The sequence below is a fragment of the Aphidius gifuensis genome, linkage group LG3 (assembly GCF_014905175.1).
Source record: "Aphidius gifuensis isolate YNYX2018 linkage group LG3, ASM1490517v1, whole genome shotgun sequence".
NCBI classification, from domain to species: Eukaryota; Metazoa; Arthropoda; class Insecta; order Hymenoptera; family Braconidae; genus Aphidius; species Aphidius gifuensis.
The window spans coordinates 18370068-18387755 of record NC_057790.1 but is presented as its reverse complement, the minus strand read 5'-3'; the positions used below and the strand labels follow the sequence as shown (position 1 = coordinate 18387755).

Here is a 17688-nt window from a genome sequence, read left to right as displayed (position 1 = left end):
CAATACATTTAAAGCTCTGTGTTACGTAAAATTAATATAAACAAAGACATTTTATACAAAAAAAAATTATTAATTATTAGTAACCCTTCTTCTTGTGTCAGTTATGAATCATTACTGACAACACAATATTGCGTAAAATATTTTGGGGAAAATATTTTACGTAATGCTTTATGTTTTTTTTTTTCCATCAACATTTCATCTGACATCTCCAACAAATTTTCATGCTTGGAATTGGGTAATCATTCAAAATACCACATTTTTTTAAAAATAAATTTAAAACAACAGAAATAAAATCTTTTTTTTTTTGTGTTTTATGCAATGGTATACAATCTCATGTTACTAAGCAAACAAATTTTTTTTTTCTTGTCTTTAATCTCTGACAGCAGTCAAAAAAAAAAGAGAAAAAAAAAAAGTTGATTTGAAAGACGAGAAGTAGCCGAAAAAGAATTTCTTGGGATCATCAAATGAGGTGTAGCCTGGCACGCCATGGTTCATCTCTTTTTATCAAAGGGCTACACTGTTTGTCGCCGCTCAAAAGTCAGCATATGTTTTATAAAATGGGCATAAGGAAAATTAAGTGTTCTAACACGTGCGACCTCCCATAATTCACGGCCACCGTGTTGCTTCTGGACGTTTCAATATTATTATTTCTATTATTTTTTCTTGTTATTTCATATCTAAACATTATTTTTTTTTTTCCCTAAATACACTGTTTTTTTTTTTTTTTTTTTGACGTTTCATTATGATTATTATTTTTAAATTATGAAAACAGACATATTCCAGGCACTTGACAGTTTACATGAACGATAGCATCTGTTAAATATCAGTTGGTAAAAGCAAGTGGGGGTCTTTAACGAAAAATCAAATAAAAAAAATATATATCGTTATATAAGTGAAAATAAAAGAGAGGAAATGGCTGGTTGAATGTAGAGATTGAAGAGTAGTTTTCCTCTTGTCATTGTAGGGACAAACAGTGGCCGACCAACGGACAGTTTTGATGGAATGGTTTTAAGTGGCTTGCAAACAACTTTTAAAAAATATATATATATTTAGTTTCCTTCATCGTCTTGTCTTCATGTTTCAAATATCCATTGACATTTCAATAACGTTATTGACGTAGCTAGCTTTTACATGACATCCTGTGTATGCTATCGATTCACAACCAATATACTTTCATTTCATATATATATATCTTGACTGTGAACAAGCTGTTTTGACATGACAATTGGATAAAAAGAAGGACACGACAAACAGGAAATGCATCGAAGGCTTTCACATGGACAAACAACTTTTGTGACACTTTATTGGCACCTTTTTTAATAGACAATTATAATACTTGATATAAATTTCCGTATTGATATATTCAAGTATACATATGTATATGTAATATAAAAATGGATATTTGTATTTTCATAATGACATATATGTTATAATTATTTTATATATGACAAATTTTTGTGATTAATAAATTTATTATATTTTTATTTATATATATGCCCGTGATTATTGAATATAGTTTATATAGTATTTCATGTCCAATCAAACTATATTTAAAGAACGTACTTCAGACAACAGCCAAACGAAAATATTACCAAAAGCACAGCCAATGAGAAGCTTATGAAGCTTGATAACTTTCATTTTTATAATAGGATTTATATTTTGATTGAATAAAAATTGAGGTACAAACTTTGAGGATTCATTTTCAAAAGACATGGAACTTTAGTTATTATTATATATAGAAGAATCAATTTCATAAAAAGTCGGTCAACAAAAAGTTAAATTTCTGGGATGTCAGATTCAATAATTTACGTTTGATTGGATTGAACAGGAGTGCAGCTCTTTTTGAGAAACACCGCAGTTCTCTATATATATTATTTGACATCAGTAGTATGAAAAAAATAAAAAAATAATAAAAGGGATGGATAGAGGATGACGTGTGTCTGTGGCATCAAATGAACGACGGTCCTCACGTTGAGTGCAGACGGGCGAATGACGAGTTACGTCGGGACAACTGATACGGAAACAGACAGGGACTGTCGTCTCGTATTACACCCACTTCTTACAAAATTTTATATTATATATATATGCAAGTACCTTGGTGTGTGAATTTAACCCAAGATGACATAAAGGTGAACTTTCTGTGATCAGATATTACCCCTAAAGTGTAAATACTTTATGACATTTGAAGTCTCAAATAATTTCTCCATTTCACATGACTACTCGTGTATATACACGTTTATTTATTGGACACAAGTATATATATCCAAACTTTTTGAATATTTTATAGTAATACCTATATATAAATATATACAGCTGTTTTCTTTTTTTTGTTTTTGGATATTTTTATATATTTAAAATTATTTTATCAAACGGCAAATAAAATTTAAATATGACATTTATTGAAACTTCTGTTTGTAATTTAGAAAAAAAATATAATCATGTATATATAGGATAATTTAAAAATCAGTTGGTTATAAAATTGCATGACAATTGAGCTGGGAATATATGTTATTTCATAGCGCTATATATATATATATATATAGGTATAGTATTTATTAAATTTTTCTGATGTAGACCATAATGATATAGTAGGACAAGAAAGGCGGGACTTGACCCATTGTCATTACCCTTGGGACGGCATCTACAATAGTTTCTCAAGTTTAATAGTAATTATATAGTGTATTTGCCAACACCGGCCCTTCTCATTTGATCTTTCTTGAGTTTTTAAATGATGCTAATGATTGAAGTGTTGGTCGCGTCTATATACTGATATTTTAAAAAACCCACAAGGGTTGACTTTGCTAAACAACCGCAAAACACACCCGCATACATTTATTATTATACACAAAACTGAAAATCGCTAGGCGCCAGTTAAGTACAGGGCATAACATACCCAGAGGCAATTTTCTATAAATACGCACGTTATTGTATTTTATAAAATGAAATTTGTAATTAGAAGGCATCAGATAAATGTCGGCTTTAACCCAAAGGGCTGTCATTATATATTTTTTTTTTTTTTTTTTTCTCACAATTCTTTGAATTTTTTTGATAATGCTGAATGTGTACCTAATTTCGTGGAAGTTTCTATAATCTTAAAAACGTGACTTATGTATTTGGATAAAAAAATAAAAAATAAATATAAAATGAATATATTTATAAATAAATAAATATAAAACAATATAAAAAAGTGAAAGTTTGCATTAAATAATTTGTCTGTATCTTTATGATAGTTATCAGATATTTTATGACTTAAAAAAAACAAGAGACACATGTTTTTTTGTTTTGACTTAAAATTGTTTCCTTTTGTCTGTCATGAAAAAAAGAAGAAATAAAAATCAGTGACAATCTTCGAAGGAAGCTAGAAAGAAAAAACAAAATATTTAGAGTTTTAATAAAAAATTCATGTCGTGCGCACAAGCACTGTGTGTGTTGATCACAAATATACGCTTCGGGCCTCTTTTTCTCTTTACTTCCAACGTGGGTGTTTTATGGTCGACAGCTTTGCGTGTTTCGTGGTGGATATTTTTTTTATTTCTCTTAAACTCCGTTATACCTGGAACAATGGAGAGATTAAAACGTAAAATATGATCACAACCGGATATGCCCCGGGTGTGTACACGAAGGGTCGGACGGATAAATTTTGGCATAACCTCGACCATCTAGCTACGATCAACACCACATAACATATAAAATTTTCAAAAGTTTGTAATATACTCAAAGAAAACAACTTTTCACTTAATTTAATCATAAAAATATATATACTAAATACTAATATTTTATATTTCAACAGAAATATTTAAAAACAAATTTCATAAGATTATATTTTTAAAATGAATAAAATACAGTTAATGAGTTTTTATTTTTACCTGTGTTTTTAATAACTTTATATAAATATTTTTAAAAAAAACCACAAAAATAATAATAAGAGAGTGTGTCTCGAGTTGATTTCCCTGAGCGCACTTTGTCGTTGTCGTGCGAATTACACGTCAGTAGTTGTCGTTTGAATGCTAATATTGGACACGACATTTATAATAACAACAATTGAGAATCATGGGTGTAAAAATACAAAGTTGTTGGTTGGTGATATACCATGTCTGGCAAAAAAAAAATATATACGCATATGAGAAAGGCAGATATATATTTTGTATGACCATGTGAATATAATACATATATATACGCGACAAGTAGTAGAGAGTCGCGAGTGTGCGCGCGGGGGTTCTTCAGTCTGCCTCATGTTTAAATCAGCGATAACGAGAAGCCACGGTGACATATGTCACTGTCGCTGTCAGCTTGCTACACAATCAATACGGTTGCCTGCTCGTTGTCGTATCTATACATACATGCATACATATATACAGTCGCCTTTTGACTGCTTTTCAAGCCTTCCATTCTGTACCATTGCCTATGTGTATATGTACATATAAAACACATCTACCCATACTGTCAAACTGACTCAATTCTTTATCGATAATGTATTCGATATATGTACAGACGAGACGCAACTTTATGCCTTGAAAGTATAAACATATTCGACAAAATAATATACACAAAAGCAATAGGTCGAAGATACTTTCTTTTTATATATATGTATATAGTTTTATTTATTTATTTTTCAAATAGACACGCTTGTGAAACAAGGAAAGAAAACTGACAAGATTCATGATATATTATCGTGATGTGTATAAATTTATGTTATTTATTTATTTATATTTTTATCATACACAAATAGATATAATTTTATTGATTTTACTGTCGAAAATCATTACAGACTGTTGGTCTTTATACTGATTCAAATAAATTTTTTTTTTATAAAATGGTGAGAGTTGAATTACTATTTTGACAATTGAAAATATGATTAAGCCTCATGGACTTTGACAGTTTGAATTGGAAGTTTATCCACATTCCCTAGGGTTACTGAGCCAAAAAAAAAGATAAATATAGAAAATAATAAAACCATGAAAATGAATATAAATTTTGACGTCTGATTTTTCATCAATCATATTCAATTCTCCAACGATATATTTAAATTCCAATTGACAAGTAAAATTAATATATAATATCATTTTTATGTGCGTTTATTTATCAGATATATATTTATATCGTTTTATAAATAAAATTATATATTTTTTTTTATTTACATAGTACGATAACTGAGAAATAAATTATTTTTCAATAACTTATATATACTGGGCGTAACTAAACTGAACAAAATATTCACACAGCAGGTCACTACTTCAGTATAACATTGTAATCTGTTGATAGAATTTTTTTTTTCTTTTAAAAAAATAAAAAAAAATCATTCACTTCATGCACATTATATTACAATTTTCTTTATTCCTTTCAACACATTCAATATTATTATTATATTTTTTTTTGTTTCTTTTTAACTCTTTACTTTGGGAATTGCCATTTATAAAAAAAAAAAAAAAAGTTTTAGTGTTTGGATATATGGGAACATGAAAAAGGCGACCGCTATGATTTATTACCTAGTGCAAATTTTGTTACCCTCATTGTGAACGTTAACCACGTTTGTGTTGATCCATTCTTTTACGGCTCAGTGCACGCTTGGTAAAATCATCCCTTCAATAGTTCTATTGTACCCCTCTTATCCTCTTTTTGACCCCCCTCCTTTCCCTTTCTCCTCTTTTTATTTCTTGTATTTCTATGTACCATCTTTCAAAGTGACTGACTGCCTCTTCTATTATCCGCTTGTCAGCATTTTTACACTTTTATTCTGAGCAAAAATTTCATTCTCTCTATACATATATACTTCAACTTTTGACCTATATTTCATTGTTAATATACAAATGGATAGTACAATAAATATTTATCTTGATATACAATAAACATCAAATTAAAGTTTATTTGTGAGATTAATATAACTGTTTGTCTGTTATTATATTTATTTTCATTTTTTATTTATCAAATGATGATGTAAAAACTATTATGATCAGAGTAGATTAGTGCTGGTTTGTTAATACATTTAAATTAAATATTTATAAATATAATAATATTAAGCATGCGCAAGTTAATTATATGAAAAAAATTAAATTAATTTTATAGATATAATATATTATATATACTATTAATGAATAAATTCTGAATTATATTAAATGATTTCTTAATGTGGTCTTATAAATGTATATATATTTGAGCTTATCTATTAATATTCTAGTGGTTTTTTTTTTTTTAATAAACAAGTGGACAGTGGTTGTGAAAAATATACACTTTATATATGAGCTGAGTAGTTTGTATTTTATACTGTGTATGGCGTGTAAAAATAACATTAAGATAAGAAACTCGTAGAATTAGTGCCACGAAGCTAAAAATTTCAAGTGTTTCCTGTGATTTCTTTGTTCACCCATATAGTCATACAAGCCTTCTTTCTTAACTCTGCACAGGTATATTTAAAATTGCAAGATTGAAAAAAAAAAAAATTATCGTTCATGTCAAACAAATTGTTACATTTTTTTTTTTAACAATTCACTAAATATATATATCAATTTAATTTATTCAAAAATGATTTTAAATATGTACATAGACATTAATGTTTTTTGAAAATACGGTGATAACTGTGAAGGTATTGACTGTTTTTTCTTTCAAGTCAAGAGGAATGAATGAATGGATAAATGAATGAAGGAATAAAAATGAAAATGAATACAATAGCAAATTATTTTATAAAGGATTTTGATCTTTTGCAGTATTAACTGCTTGACGCTAGCTCATATATTATCTGAGTCTTTTAATGTATAGTATAAAGTTGCGGAATACTTCAAAGATTTTACTCGTATAACTCATCTGTCAGCATCAAAGTAACGTCCAAGGCTGATATCGAAATGGTTTTTAAGTCGGACTATAGGAATAGCAAGCTGGCTGAGTGTAGGGGGCTGGATTTTCTTTTTTAAACGGAACTTTGAAGTAGTCAGTCATTCGTATATATTTCCTAGATAAAGAGTCTCTCTTGGGGATTTTTTTTCTTGATTTTGTAAAGCTGATGATTATTAGCAAATGCGATTAAATAGGGAACAATAAGATAAATGAAAAATATTTCTTCTTTTTTTTTTTTTGTTAAATTAAAAGCTCATGCAAGTTGTTGTAAATTTTCTAATTTTTTTTTCTTCGAAAAAATTTCAAAGCACCATTTATCTTGGAATATTTTATGTATAGTAAACATCGAAAAAAAAGCCATATTTAAAATTAAAAAATTTGATATACATAAGTGATAAGAAAAACATTTAGTAATTATGATAAAAAAAATATCAAGTTAATTTGCAAAACGTCAAGCCGTCTGACACATTTTTTTTTTAAAGAAAACCAAGCTTTGGATGAGTAATATAACGAGTTTTAATTTAAATTACGTTGAAGATACCTTACGGCATTTCTCAGAGAATTGTGGTACTCTTCTTGAAGCATTCATCGAGGCTAATTATCCTCATGGTGAGGTAAACGACGCGCGCACGATCCTCAGCGACGACGTGCCACGTCGAAATCAGGATATTTCAAATAATTCTTTGTAATTATCTTGTAAAATCAGATATAACTTTTTCATTCAATCAATGAATATAAATAAAACCCTTTACATCTTTCAAGACTGCAATTGCATATGTATTGATTATGATTAGTCATATTTCAATGCATGTTATTAAAATTTGTATCAGATAAAAATTCAAGTCATACGAATAGCGAACAATATATATATATAGTTTGATCGAAGTGATAATAATTAGAACGATTTCATGAAATTGTAGGCAAACAGCGGCTAAGTGGCTGTCATTCTTTGCTCACGCGCGGTGGCAAACGTCGGCAGTGGTGGTAAGTTGTCAGACGAGCAATCAATCACTCGCGTTTTATCTACCTCCCTTTGCTTCTTTTCTATATACAACAACATCTTGTGACCCCTACAGGCGGGGCACCATCACTCGTTTATCCTCTCTCTATCTCTCTTTCTCTACACCCATTACATTTCTATTTTGAAAGCTGCTTATTAAGCAGAGCCGACTCGTGAAAAGACAGACAGGTTTCACGGTATAAAATAAAATATCGAGTTGCTGTGCCACGGCAGCTCACAGTGATGCTTGCTCTACGTTAATATAACAGTATTGAATATAGAAGGGGAGTGAAACGAATAATGATAGGAGGTGGGGATATGAAGAATATTGTTGTCAGATAAAAAGAGGGAGAAAATACAAGGTAGAAAGGGCTGTAAAAGCGGTGAAATATCAAAGCCAGGATGAGAGCTGTCATCGTCGGGACAACATCATGGGTGGCGTGTTGAATTAGAATGCCTCTCCCACTCTCACAGCACGAACAAGCTGGAAAGTGGGCTTTTTCTCCTACTTTTGTTGTTCAGTTGCACAAGCAGGGAGCATGAACAAGACTCAAATTTACAATAGTGGGGATTATATGTATAGTAGATGTCGCTGCATGACACTAGCACCCTGTAGCTTAGCCCCTGTTGTGCGACTGCTCTCACAAATTTCTTGACTTTGGAAGGAGACATCTCGCTAGTTGGAAGTAAAAATATTACTGCAGTTTGCACAGTACTGGCTCAGACCTCAGTTCGATCACATCAGTTTATAACAGTGTTAAATAAATACTTTTTACGTTGAAATATTTATGAATATATAATACACTACCTTCACAAATTGGATTAATTTAGTGAACTTTTTTTATTTAGTGTAATTGTGTGATTTTAATTTAAGTGTTTGAACCAAATGGTTGTGTTAGAAGAAGGCGGAATGTTGACTACTGGACATAATCAGTATTTACAACCGGATTATCTATCACCGCTTCCAACAACGGTATGTTAATTAAATTATTAAAAATTTTATGATATATACGAAAAATTATTTTGATTTTTTATAAATATATAAATTATTGTTTTCATATATTAATTTAATTTTTCTTTATTACAGTTGGATGCGAAGAAAAGTCCATTGGCATTACTTCAACAAACATGTAGTCAAATTGGAGCAGATTCACCATCAAAACCATTGATATCATCCATGGATAAATCAGGAAAAAGTGGAATGACTGGAAATACTCGTTCACCGCCGGCGGCTAAAACTGATAGAACACGTAGTAGTCCGTCGGAACCAAAACCTCTAGGATTCAAGCCATACGAAACAAATGTATTATCTAAAAAACAAAATGATGATAGTAGACCAGCATCAAAAGCAAGTGTACACAGTGTTAGTGGTCAAGATAGTGTTAATAATAGTGCAAGTGAAAATAATAATAATAATAACAATAATAATAATAATAATAATGATAAAAAATCATCTGGTAATCGTACACCAATTGGACGTAAATCAGCATCACCATCATCACAAAATAATAACATGACAGTATCAAATAATAGTTCATCACCATCGGGCGAAAGAAAAACACCAGCTCAAGATTCTGATAAATCAAATGAATCATCACGTCAAAATGGAGCAAGTCCAATTATTCGTTCTGGTATGGAAGTTTTAACTGGTTCAACTCATCCAAAAGAAGGAAGTCTTGGTGCATATAAACATGCTCTTGGTGGTTTTAACAATAATCCATTTTGTTGTCCACCAGGATTAACTGAAAATCCAGCATTTAGACCACCATTCGCTGGTGGATCACCATTTTCACATCATCATGCTGCAGCAGCTGCAGCACTTCTTGGTTATCCGTCGGCAGCCTCAGCTGTTGCTGCAAGTGGTAATCCATATTTGAGTTATACTCGTGTTAAAACAGCAAATGGTGGTGAAGCACTAGTGCCAATTTGTAAAGATCCTTATTGCAATGGCTGTCAATATAGTATGCACAATGCTCAAATGATGATGGGTGCTGGTCCATGCCCGAGTGGTTGTACTCAGTGTGATCATCAAAAATATAATCTTGCAATGGCACTATCTTCACTTGGACCAATGCCACCACCATCACTCTCATATCCACCATCAATGTCTGGTGCTAGACCACATACATGTAGTTGGATTGTTGGTGATAATTATTGTGGAAAACAATGTAATACGTCTGAAGAACTTCTTCAACATTTACGTAGTCATACAAGTCCTGGTAGTAGTCATCACGCAGCTGCAGCAGCATCAGCAGCAATGCTTGGTGGTAACAATGGTGGTCCACATTCACATCAACATCCTCTTCTTTCACCATCAGCAGCACTTCATCGTGCAGCAGCAAATGGATCTTATCCAGCACCACCAATAAGCCCATTAGGTGCACGATATCATCCGTATGGTAAACCACCAACAGGACCATTACCAGCTTCACTTGCTGCATCACCTTACAGTGCTTTTAATACTCTTGGACCATATTATTCACCTTATGCTATTTATGGTCAACGTGTGGGTGCTGCTGTGCATCAATAAATCGAAAAAAAAAGATAAAAAATTATTTAATGATAAGTTTTATGTGAAGATGATGATATTGTATACAAATAGTAACGAGACTGTTGTTGTAAATAGATGCGCCACGGGTGCTTGATTGTAAAGTAGATCTTTATTCAAATGAATCTTAATAGAACATAAAAAAAAAAAAAAATAAATATATATTATATATTATAAAAGATTGAGAAAAAAAAATAAATTTAAATTTTAAAAAAAAAAAAAAAAATGAATATATGAATATTTAAATTAAAATATTTTACAATTGAAGTTTTATGATATATCTCGACAGTTTAACGTCGTGCTCCCTTGCCCGTGGTTGGCTTTGACATTCTTGAATTATATGCCTATTAAAATCCGATTGATTTACGATGCAGGTATTATTAAACGTCTCGTTTTCACGATTGTGTCCACTCAATATAAATTTTAATGCATTTTTTTTCTTTTTTTCATTTCTTTCGCAAGCATATAGATAGAAGGCTCACGTGGATAAATTTGTAAATGTGAGTATCTTGACATGTTATGCAAGATAATCGGGAAAAAACAAAAAAAAAAAAAATTAAGTAAAGTCGGTTGTTTTTTTCTTGTCTTTGTTTTAAGAACTGTGCCACTTTATTTGAAATTTATTATCAACATTGAGCAGAAGTCGCGTGATATATGAAAAAAAAAAAAAATAATTAAACAAACAGTTTAATCAGATCATCTGTTAAGCGAGCAAGTGAGCAAGAGAGAGACGGTTAGTGAAATGAGAAAAAAAGAAAAAAAATTAATGATGATACGACGATGATAATACGCCTCGTGTCCATTGTATAACTGTGATATTTATTATTCATTCGAGTAAAAACAGAGCAACCATTTTTTGTCAAACGTACAGGCCTCGTTTGATTTTTTATAAACATCTTCTGGCATTTGAAAAAAATTATTGCCACAGAAAGTAAAGGGTTGTTCACGTTGGCTCTTCACCCACATCATCCGGTTGAAATTGAAATAAAAACGTTCATAAATATATATATATAAAATAAATAAAAAATAAAGAAAATTGTCACGCTTGTTCAACATAAAATGTTGGATCAATGTTCTTATCGACGCACATATACGACCCACGTATGGGTGCAACGATGTGTCATTCACACTGTAAATAGGAATTGTAAATATCGTTGAATTTCCATACTGCTTTAATAAACATGTTTGTAGAATCGTATATTCAATGCATTTGTTATTTTATTGTTATTGTTTTTTTTTTTATTTCCTCTGTCACCTATATACATATTTTCTTTTTTTTTTTTTTATTCTATTCACTCTGCATGTCCAAATAGCCTCATTGTTGGTATCCTGAAAAATATAAAAAAAAAGGTTATTGAAAATTAAACCTCCAACTGTTATATTTAATAGCTATGTATTCATAAATACACATTGTGATGAAAAAAACATGCCAAAAATAATAATTTTTCAGGTCTATTCATGTCAGTCAACAAATGATAAAAAAGCTTATGATGTCGCGCTTCAATAGAATGCCTCAAGAAAAGCTTCTAACTGCCTCATTTATCTGGGTAAAACTGCAAGTTGGTCTTTTCATATATATATATCACACACTCATACATAAACTTTATAACGTTTGTGTTGCTATATAAATGAGTGTGTGTATGTATATATATATTTGAGCCACACGCTTGTCGTATACGAATCCCCGGGGTACCTAGACAGAAAATTTATTTCTTTCATTACAAGTGAAGCGGGTCGTGAGTTCTCGGATATCAGCACCATGAGGCGGGGGCGCATAAATCTCCACCCGCTATCCTGAATGCCACGGTTCTAGATTCTAGAATCGTATACGACTGTCGGTACTTGCTATATGAATCTATATAGGAAAATAAGGGGATGAGAAAATGTCGAAGACACACACTAAGCAGTAAAGTGAAGTGCTGCTTTTACCCTCTATACTAAAAAAAGATACTGTTAGTGGTGATGGTGGTAGTAGTGGTTGAAGTAGTAGTAGTAGAAGTAGACAGACGATTGCATCAGCTGGCTGAGTAAAAGTAAAATATATATATTCGGTGATTTTACGAGACGATAAATAGCCAACCATATTTTTTTTTTTTTTTATTCCTTTGAATTGGAATTCATGTTATTCCGAGCAATTACCTACGTCACTGAATATCAATTAGTTGAACCAATTTTTATGGTAGAAATATATAAAAATAAATAAAATAAAAAATAGTAGTAGGAGTGCATTAATGGAAGTGTATATACTATATACTTCCACACATCAAACACGTTTAAGTAATTTATTATATTAAATTGGTATGAAATAAAAATAATTTGTGGTTAAAACACCAACGCACTCATTACATCTGCGTGACTTTCATATAATTCAAATTTTTCTATCATTTGTTTATTTTATTTTTTTTTTTTTGTTATTACATATTTCGCTTGGTTAAAATACACACGTTCATTATTTATATTATTCTTGAATTTGCATACAATAGCTAAATGTAAAAAAGGGGCTGAACAAAATTGCATCAAACCTTCATTATATATAACGCTAAATATTCAACTAAATATGAATTTATTATTTTTCTTTATTCCGATGGAAAAAGCTTTTGCAGTATTTATAAAAAATAAAAATAATAATCATCAATATTTTATTTATTTTAATCTATATATTATTTTTTGTTTTTTTTTTTTATAAAATCTTAATTTACCGTTATACATATATGTATAGAGTTGAGCGAGTCTTAATAAATAAGAAGATTTATCAAATGCATTTGGATACACTTGTAATTTTGCTATCTACATACACCGCCTACATATTTAACAGACATACTGTAGGAGTATATATATACTCCACGTGTATACAATTTATTGTGATTGTAATCCATATTGTCGCTGTATTACTAGCCTTTTTAAACTAATGGAAAAATCAGCGAGTGTTTTTTTTTTTTTTTCTTCTTTTACTGTCTGATCAGACATTTGTCTCGAGACAAATAAAAATATTTATCATATTAATAAAATTATTTTATTAATTAAAATACAATATATTAAAAATTAAAATTATCATTTTAAATAAAAAAATTAAAATTATCTTTTGAAATTTTTGTTTCACGACACACATGTCTTTCTGAAATTTTTTTATCATCTTTAAAAATTAAAATATAATATGACAAGTTAAAAAAATATTTTTAAAAAATCATCAGTTTACTGGAAAAATATATCATCAATCATTTTAACGTCAAGAGAATAGTTGTTTTTTATTTTTTTGACTGTGCATATACCCGAGACAGTTTAGTCATGCATACTTCTAGAATTATATAGTAAAGAAAAGCCAAAAGTATTTTAGTGCATCCTCAGTTGAAGAGGTCGACAGAGTACAAGGCAGGTGACGACAAAAATGACATATAAAATATATACCAAAGTATATAAAAAAAAAAAAAAAAAAAATGAGGCCACGTATAGGAAGCCTGACATCAAGACAGCCAAGATGATGAATTAGCCAGTGTGACCTCTTGTGCAAAAATTCATCTCATTTGCTCTCTCTTTAACACACCCACACGTTATTATATATGTACATATATATACATATATATACATATATATATATAATAACAACATCAAATCTAGAAGTAGCTGTTTCCCAATGTTGATGTGTGTTGTGTTGGAGAAGTTACCATCATGAAAGATGATGGATCACACCCGTGTCATGGAGCCATTCATCACCTCCATCTATCAGACCACCCCCTTCATCTTCACCTAGAAAGCGAGTATTTGACGGCTATCTACTCGCCTTGAAGTCGGTGATTAATGTCGATCGAGTGTTATGGTATATACTCATGTTGATGTTTTGTATTTTTTTATATATATATATATTATATTTTATGTGTATATATATAAAATTTTATTTGTATTGCTATTGGTTAAAAATATTTTCATCGATTTTTAACATTATTTTTTTTTTTTATTTGTATTTATTCATCTGTCAAATCATTTGACAAATTCACTGTGTAAAATATTTGATAAATTTGATATTTTGACAATTTTTAGATTGATTGGAATATCAAATATCATTTTGATATTTAACAATAACAATCCTTCAACAATATAAATCTCATGTAATAAAAAAAATAATTAAACTCATACATTAAAATAATTTAAATATACTAAAACGTATTTTTAAACTTGTTGGAAGTGATATTGTTGAATTAATTTACAAGTTAAATTTCTTGACAAAAGATTTTGGTCTATTATACATTAATGAGATGAGTGACGTAAAAGGATATGGTAAATGAGAAAATGTGGTTTGTTGAAGTTTAGTGGCATCACCACTAAAGATGGAACATTGAAGAGAAAACTTTAGCTGATTATATACAGCCCAGTTTTCGTGATAAGAAGAACAAAATTAAGGACTTGTTTAAGTTAAGTGAAGACGACGAGGTTAAACCAAGAAAGCTATCTCAATGAGCTTTATCTTTTTCTCTTGTCTACGGCTATAATATATAAATTTAAAATTATACTCTACATACATATACCTTGTATATATATTTCTTTAATCTTACTGGTCCAATGAGTGTCTTATCCTGTCGTTAAACATTACTCGAACCATGAAATCAGCTAAAGATCAGTTGGGGCTACTTGGAATATATACAAACTAAATACCCTTACTTTCTCTCTCTCTCTACTTTTTTTTTCCCTGTCTTGTATATTATATTTAAATTCTCCATACATTTATACATCTAATAATTTGTGTAATAAACATACTTGCATATGATAATATCTAATGTGTATTCAGCGTAAAATATATTATTTTATATTATTGATAATAAAATTTTTCTTATTCATTTATCATGCACCATAAGAAAATTTAATATCAAGATAAAGTAACACATATTATGCACAATATGTGGCCATTTATTCATATATATTTATATTTAAATTTATATATATTTGAAAATAAACGTGCAATGTTTATTCTAACTATATATTCAACACATCTGCTGACTGTAAATTCACGTCACTATATATATTTTTAAGTATACAGTGTAATTAAAAGAATTGCGAGACATCCGGATATATACATGTTATATTCAAAAGTACCGGTGAAGCACGTCGATGAGCCGTGACAAGAAGTTTCAATGTGTTTTATTTTATTTTTTTTTCGGGTCTTTTGATCATATGCGTTTGTAATTTTTTTTTATTTTTTTATTTTCTGATCATTAATGAATATATGGTATGTGTCCATTCAAGTTAAGTTGGTAGCTACTTTCAAATACTCCCATCACATATATTCTCTCACATTATCTGTATATATATATATATTTAATGATGAAACTTTCAAAACATATCTATTTAAAAAAACTGACGCTAATGTTTATTTATTTATTTTTTTTTTCTTTGGATATATACGCCACTCAGCAAGTTGTTTTTTTTTTTTTTCTTTTAAAATTATATTGAATAAATTTGATGAATAATGCCTTCAACAATATCATGGGTGTGTTTGTATTTATATATATTACTAATCTTCCGAGACCCTTTAATCATAGTACCATATGATATATGTGTGTGTATGTGTTTTGAATACATATCATATAAAATGAAAAAATAAATAAAAAAATAATATAAAAAATTAAATTTCATGTGTGTATAACATATATAAGCACTCAGACAAAGCTGCCAGGTCCAGTGAAATAAATTGAGTTATTAACGCGACGGTGTCACAATAAATTATGATGAAGCGGCACTGGTAAAAAGGAATGGTCAGAGACGCGGACCGTGTGCGAGAGATCGGACGGGGCTAACAGCGCTTGATTGCCGGTCGGTCGTTTGTCTCCATGTTACTTGACAGAGAATGCTCCTGCGAAGTAACATCAGCATGTCATTGTTGGACTATCTCGTTGTCTCTATATGTATATTAAACACGTGGTATATACAAACAAAATATAAATATACATATACCCGCATACATGTATATATAATCACAAGTTGCGTTGCGGGTTATTATTAGTCGCAGTATATACATGCATATACAAAAGACATATGTATTGTTGAACATTGTATACAAGAGAGAAAGAGAAGAATTTTTTTTTTTTTTACTGAAACAGAGAACGTTATTCTTTCGAGGTCTTTGGTCTTCTAATTAACTCTGTCCATAGATTGAAACAAATGGCACTGCAAATATACATGAACATCAGGGAACCGAGACAAGCATCCCTTCTCACGAATGCTTTTTCATACAACATCTTTATGATGTATCATCTGGTACATTTTAGTTGAGCCCTCAAATATTTTATTATTTATATAATTGAAAAAAAAGCCATATCTATAATGGATATGTAATTATATATTTAAATTTGATAAATCATAAATATATATCAGTTGAGTTTGAGAAACTATATAAGAATGTTAAGATGAAAAAAAAAAAAACATTTTTATATCATTAACATTGTGACAGTTATATAAATGACATTATAGTTGACATATACGTATTTATATAGTGAATGATTGATATAACCTGCAGGCGATTCTTGTCAATGTGTATATATTCACATTGCAATCGTTTCTCGTTGTTTGTTGTTGTTGTCGTTCAAGTAGTACGTGGCTTTTTGATTAAAGCAACAGTGAGATTGTTAAAAAAAGCACCCTCAATTGATCGGCATGGTCAATGGGTTGTTTGTTTTTACGTGATGAGAGAAAAAAATCTCAAGCAAAATCGTAAGTATCGAATGAACATAGACGGGTTGGATAGATGAATGGCTTGATGGATTGATGGACAGGTTGAAGAAGTTTTAGAAGGAAATGGATTTAAGCAACCTGAGATCAGAACACACCATGAGCTGGTTTGTTAAAAGAAACACCGCCGCTTTCTTCACCATCCAAGAAACGATCACGTGTATCCTTCTTCTGTTTCTTTTATTTTTTATTATTATTATATGATTTTTTTTTTTTTTTCATTTTTAAGACATCACAGTCAACAGACAACGTATATTCAAGACTCACTATTAATTACCCTTATTGAGCTTCCGTGCTGGTTTAAAACCAGGCTCCTTCGATCATCTCTATCACCACCAATCAATCTTCGTCCCCGAGGCTCTTCTTTGTTGTCTCTCTTTTTATTTTATTTTTATTTATTCTCGTTTTATATTCTCTACATTCTTATTCACTGTGCAGCATACGCGGCTTCGTCAAACGTTTCGATCTTTGGTCAATCGCCTCATCGTTGATGAAACAATGGATGGCATGACTCTTATTTCAGAATCAATTTTTTTTTTTTTTGTTTTTTTTTTCACTTTTACATTTCAACATACAAACAGTTTCTGTCTACAAT

General features: G+C 30.0%; 1 protein-coding gene and 1 long non-coding RNA gene across 2 annotated transcripts in view; both read left to right on the top strand.

Moving 5' to 3' along the window:
* Positions 1-17688, top strand: part of LOC122852411 — a 147927-nt gene that overhangs the window by 122357 nt on the left and 7882 nt on the right. The window lies entirely within an intron of this gene.
* On the top strand, positions 8232-11055 carry LOC122852406 (zinc finger protein Noc). The gene is made up of 2 exons (XM_044152180.1): positions 8232-8801; positions 8916-11055. Exons 1-2 carry the CDS (start codon positions 8715-8717, stop codon positions 10356-10358), a joined length of 1530 nt encoding a protein of 509 aa, XP_044008115.1. The 5' UTR covers positions 8232-8714; the 3' UTR covers positions 10359-11055.

Coding starts and splice junctions, on each gene's coding strand:
- LOC122852406 (XM_044152180.1), top strand. CDS start 8,715: ATGGTTGTGTTAGAAGAAGGCGGAATGTTGACTACTGGACATAATCAG. Junction 8,802..8,915: donor TATCACCGCTTCCAACAACG/GTATGTTAATTA, acceptor TCTTTATTACAG/TTGGATGCGAAGAAAAGTCC.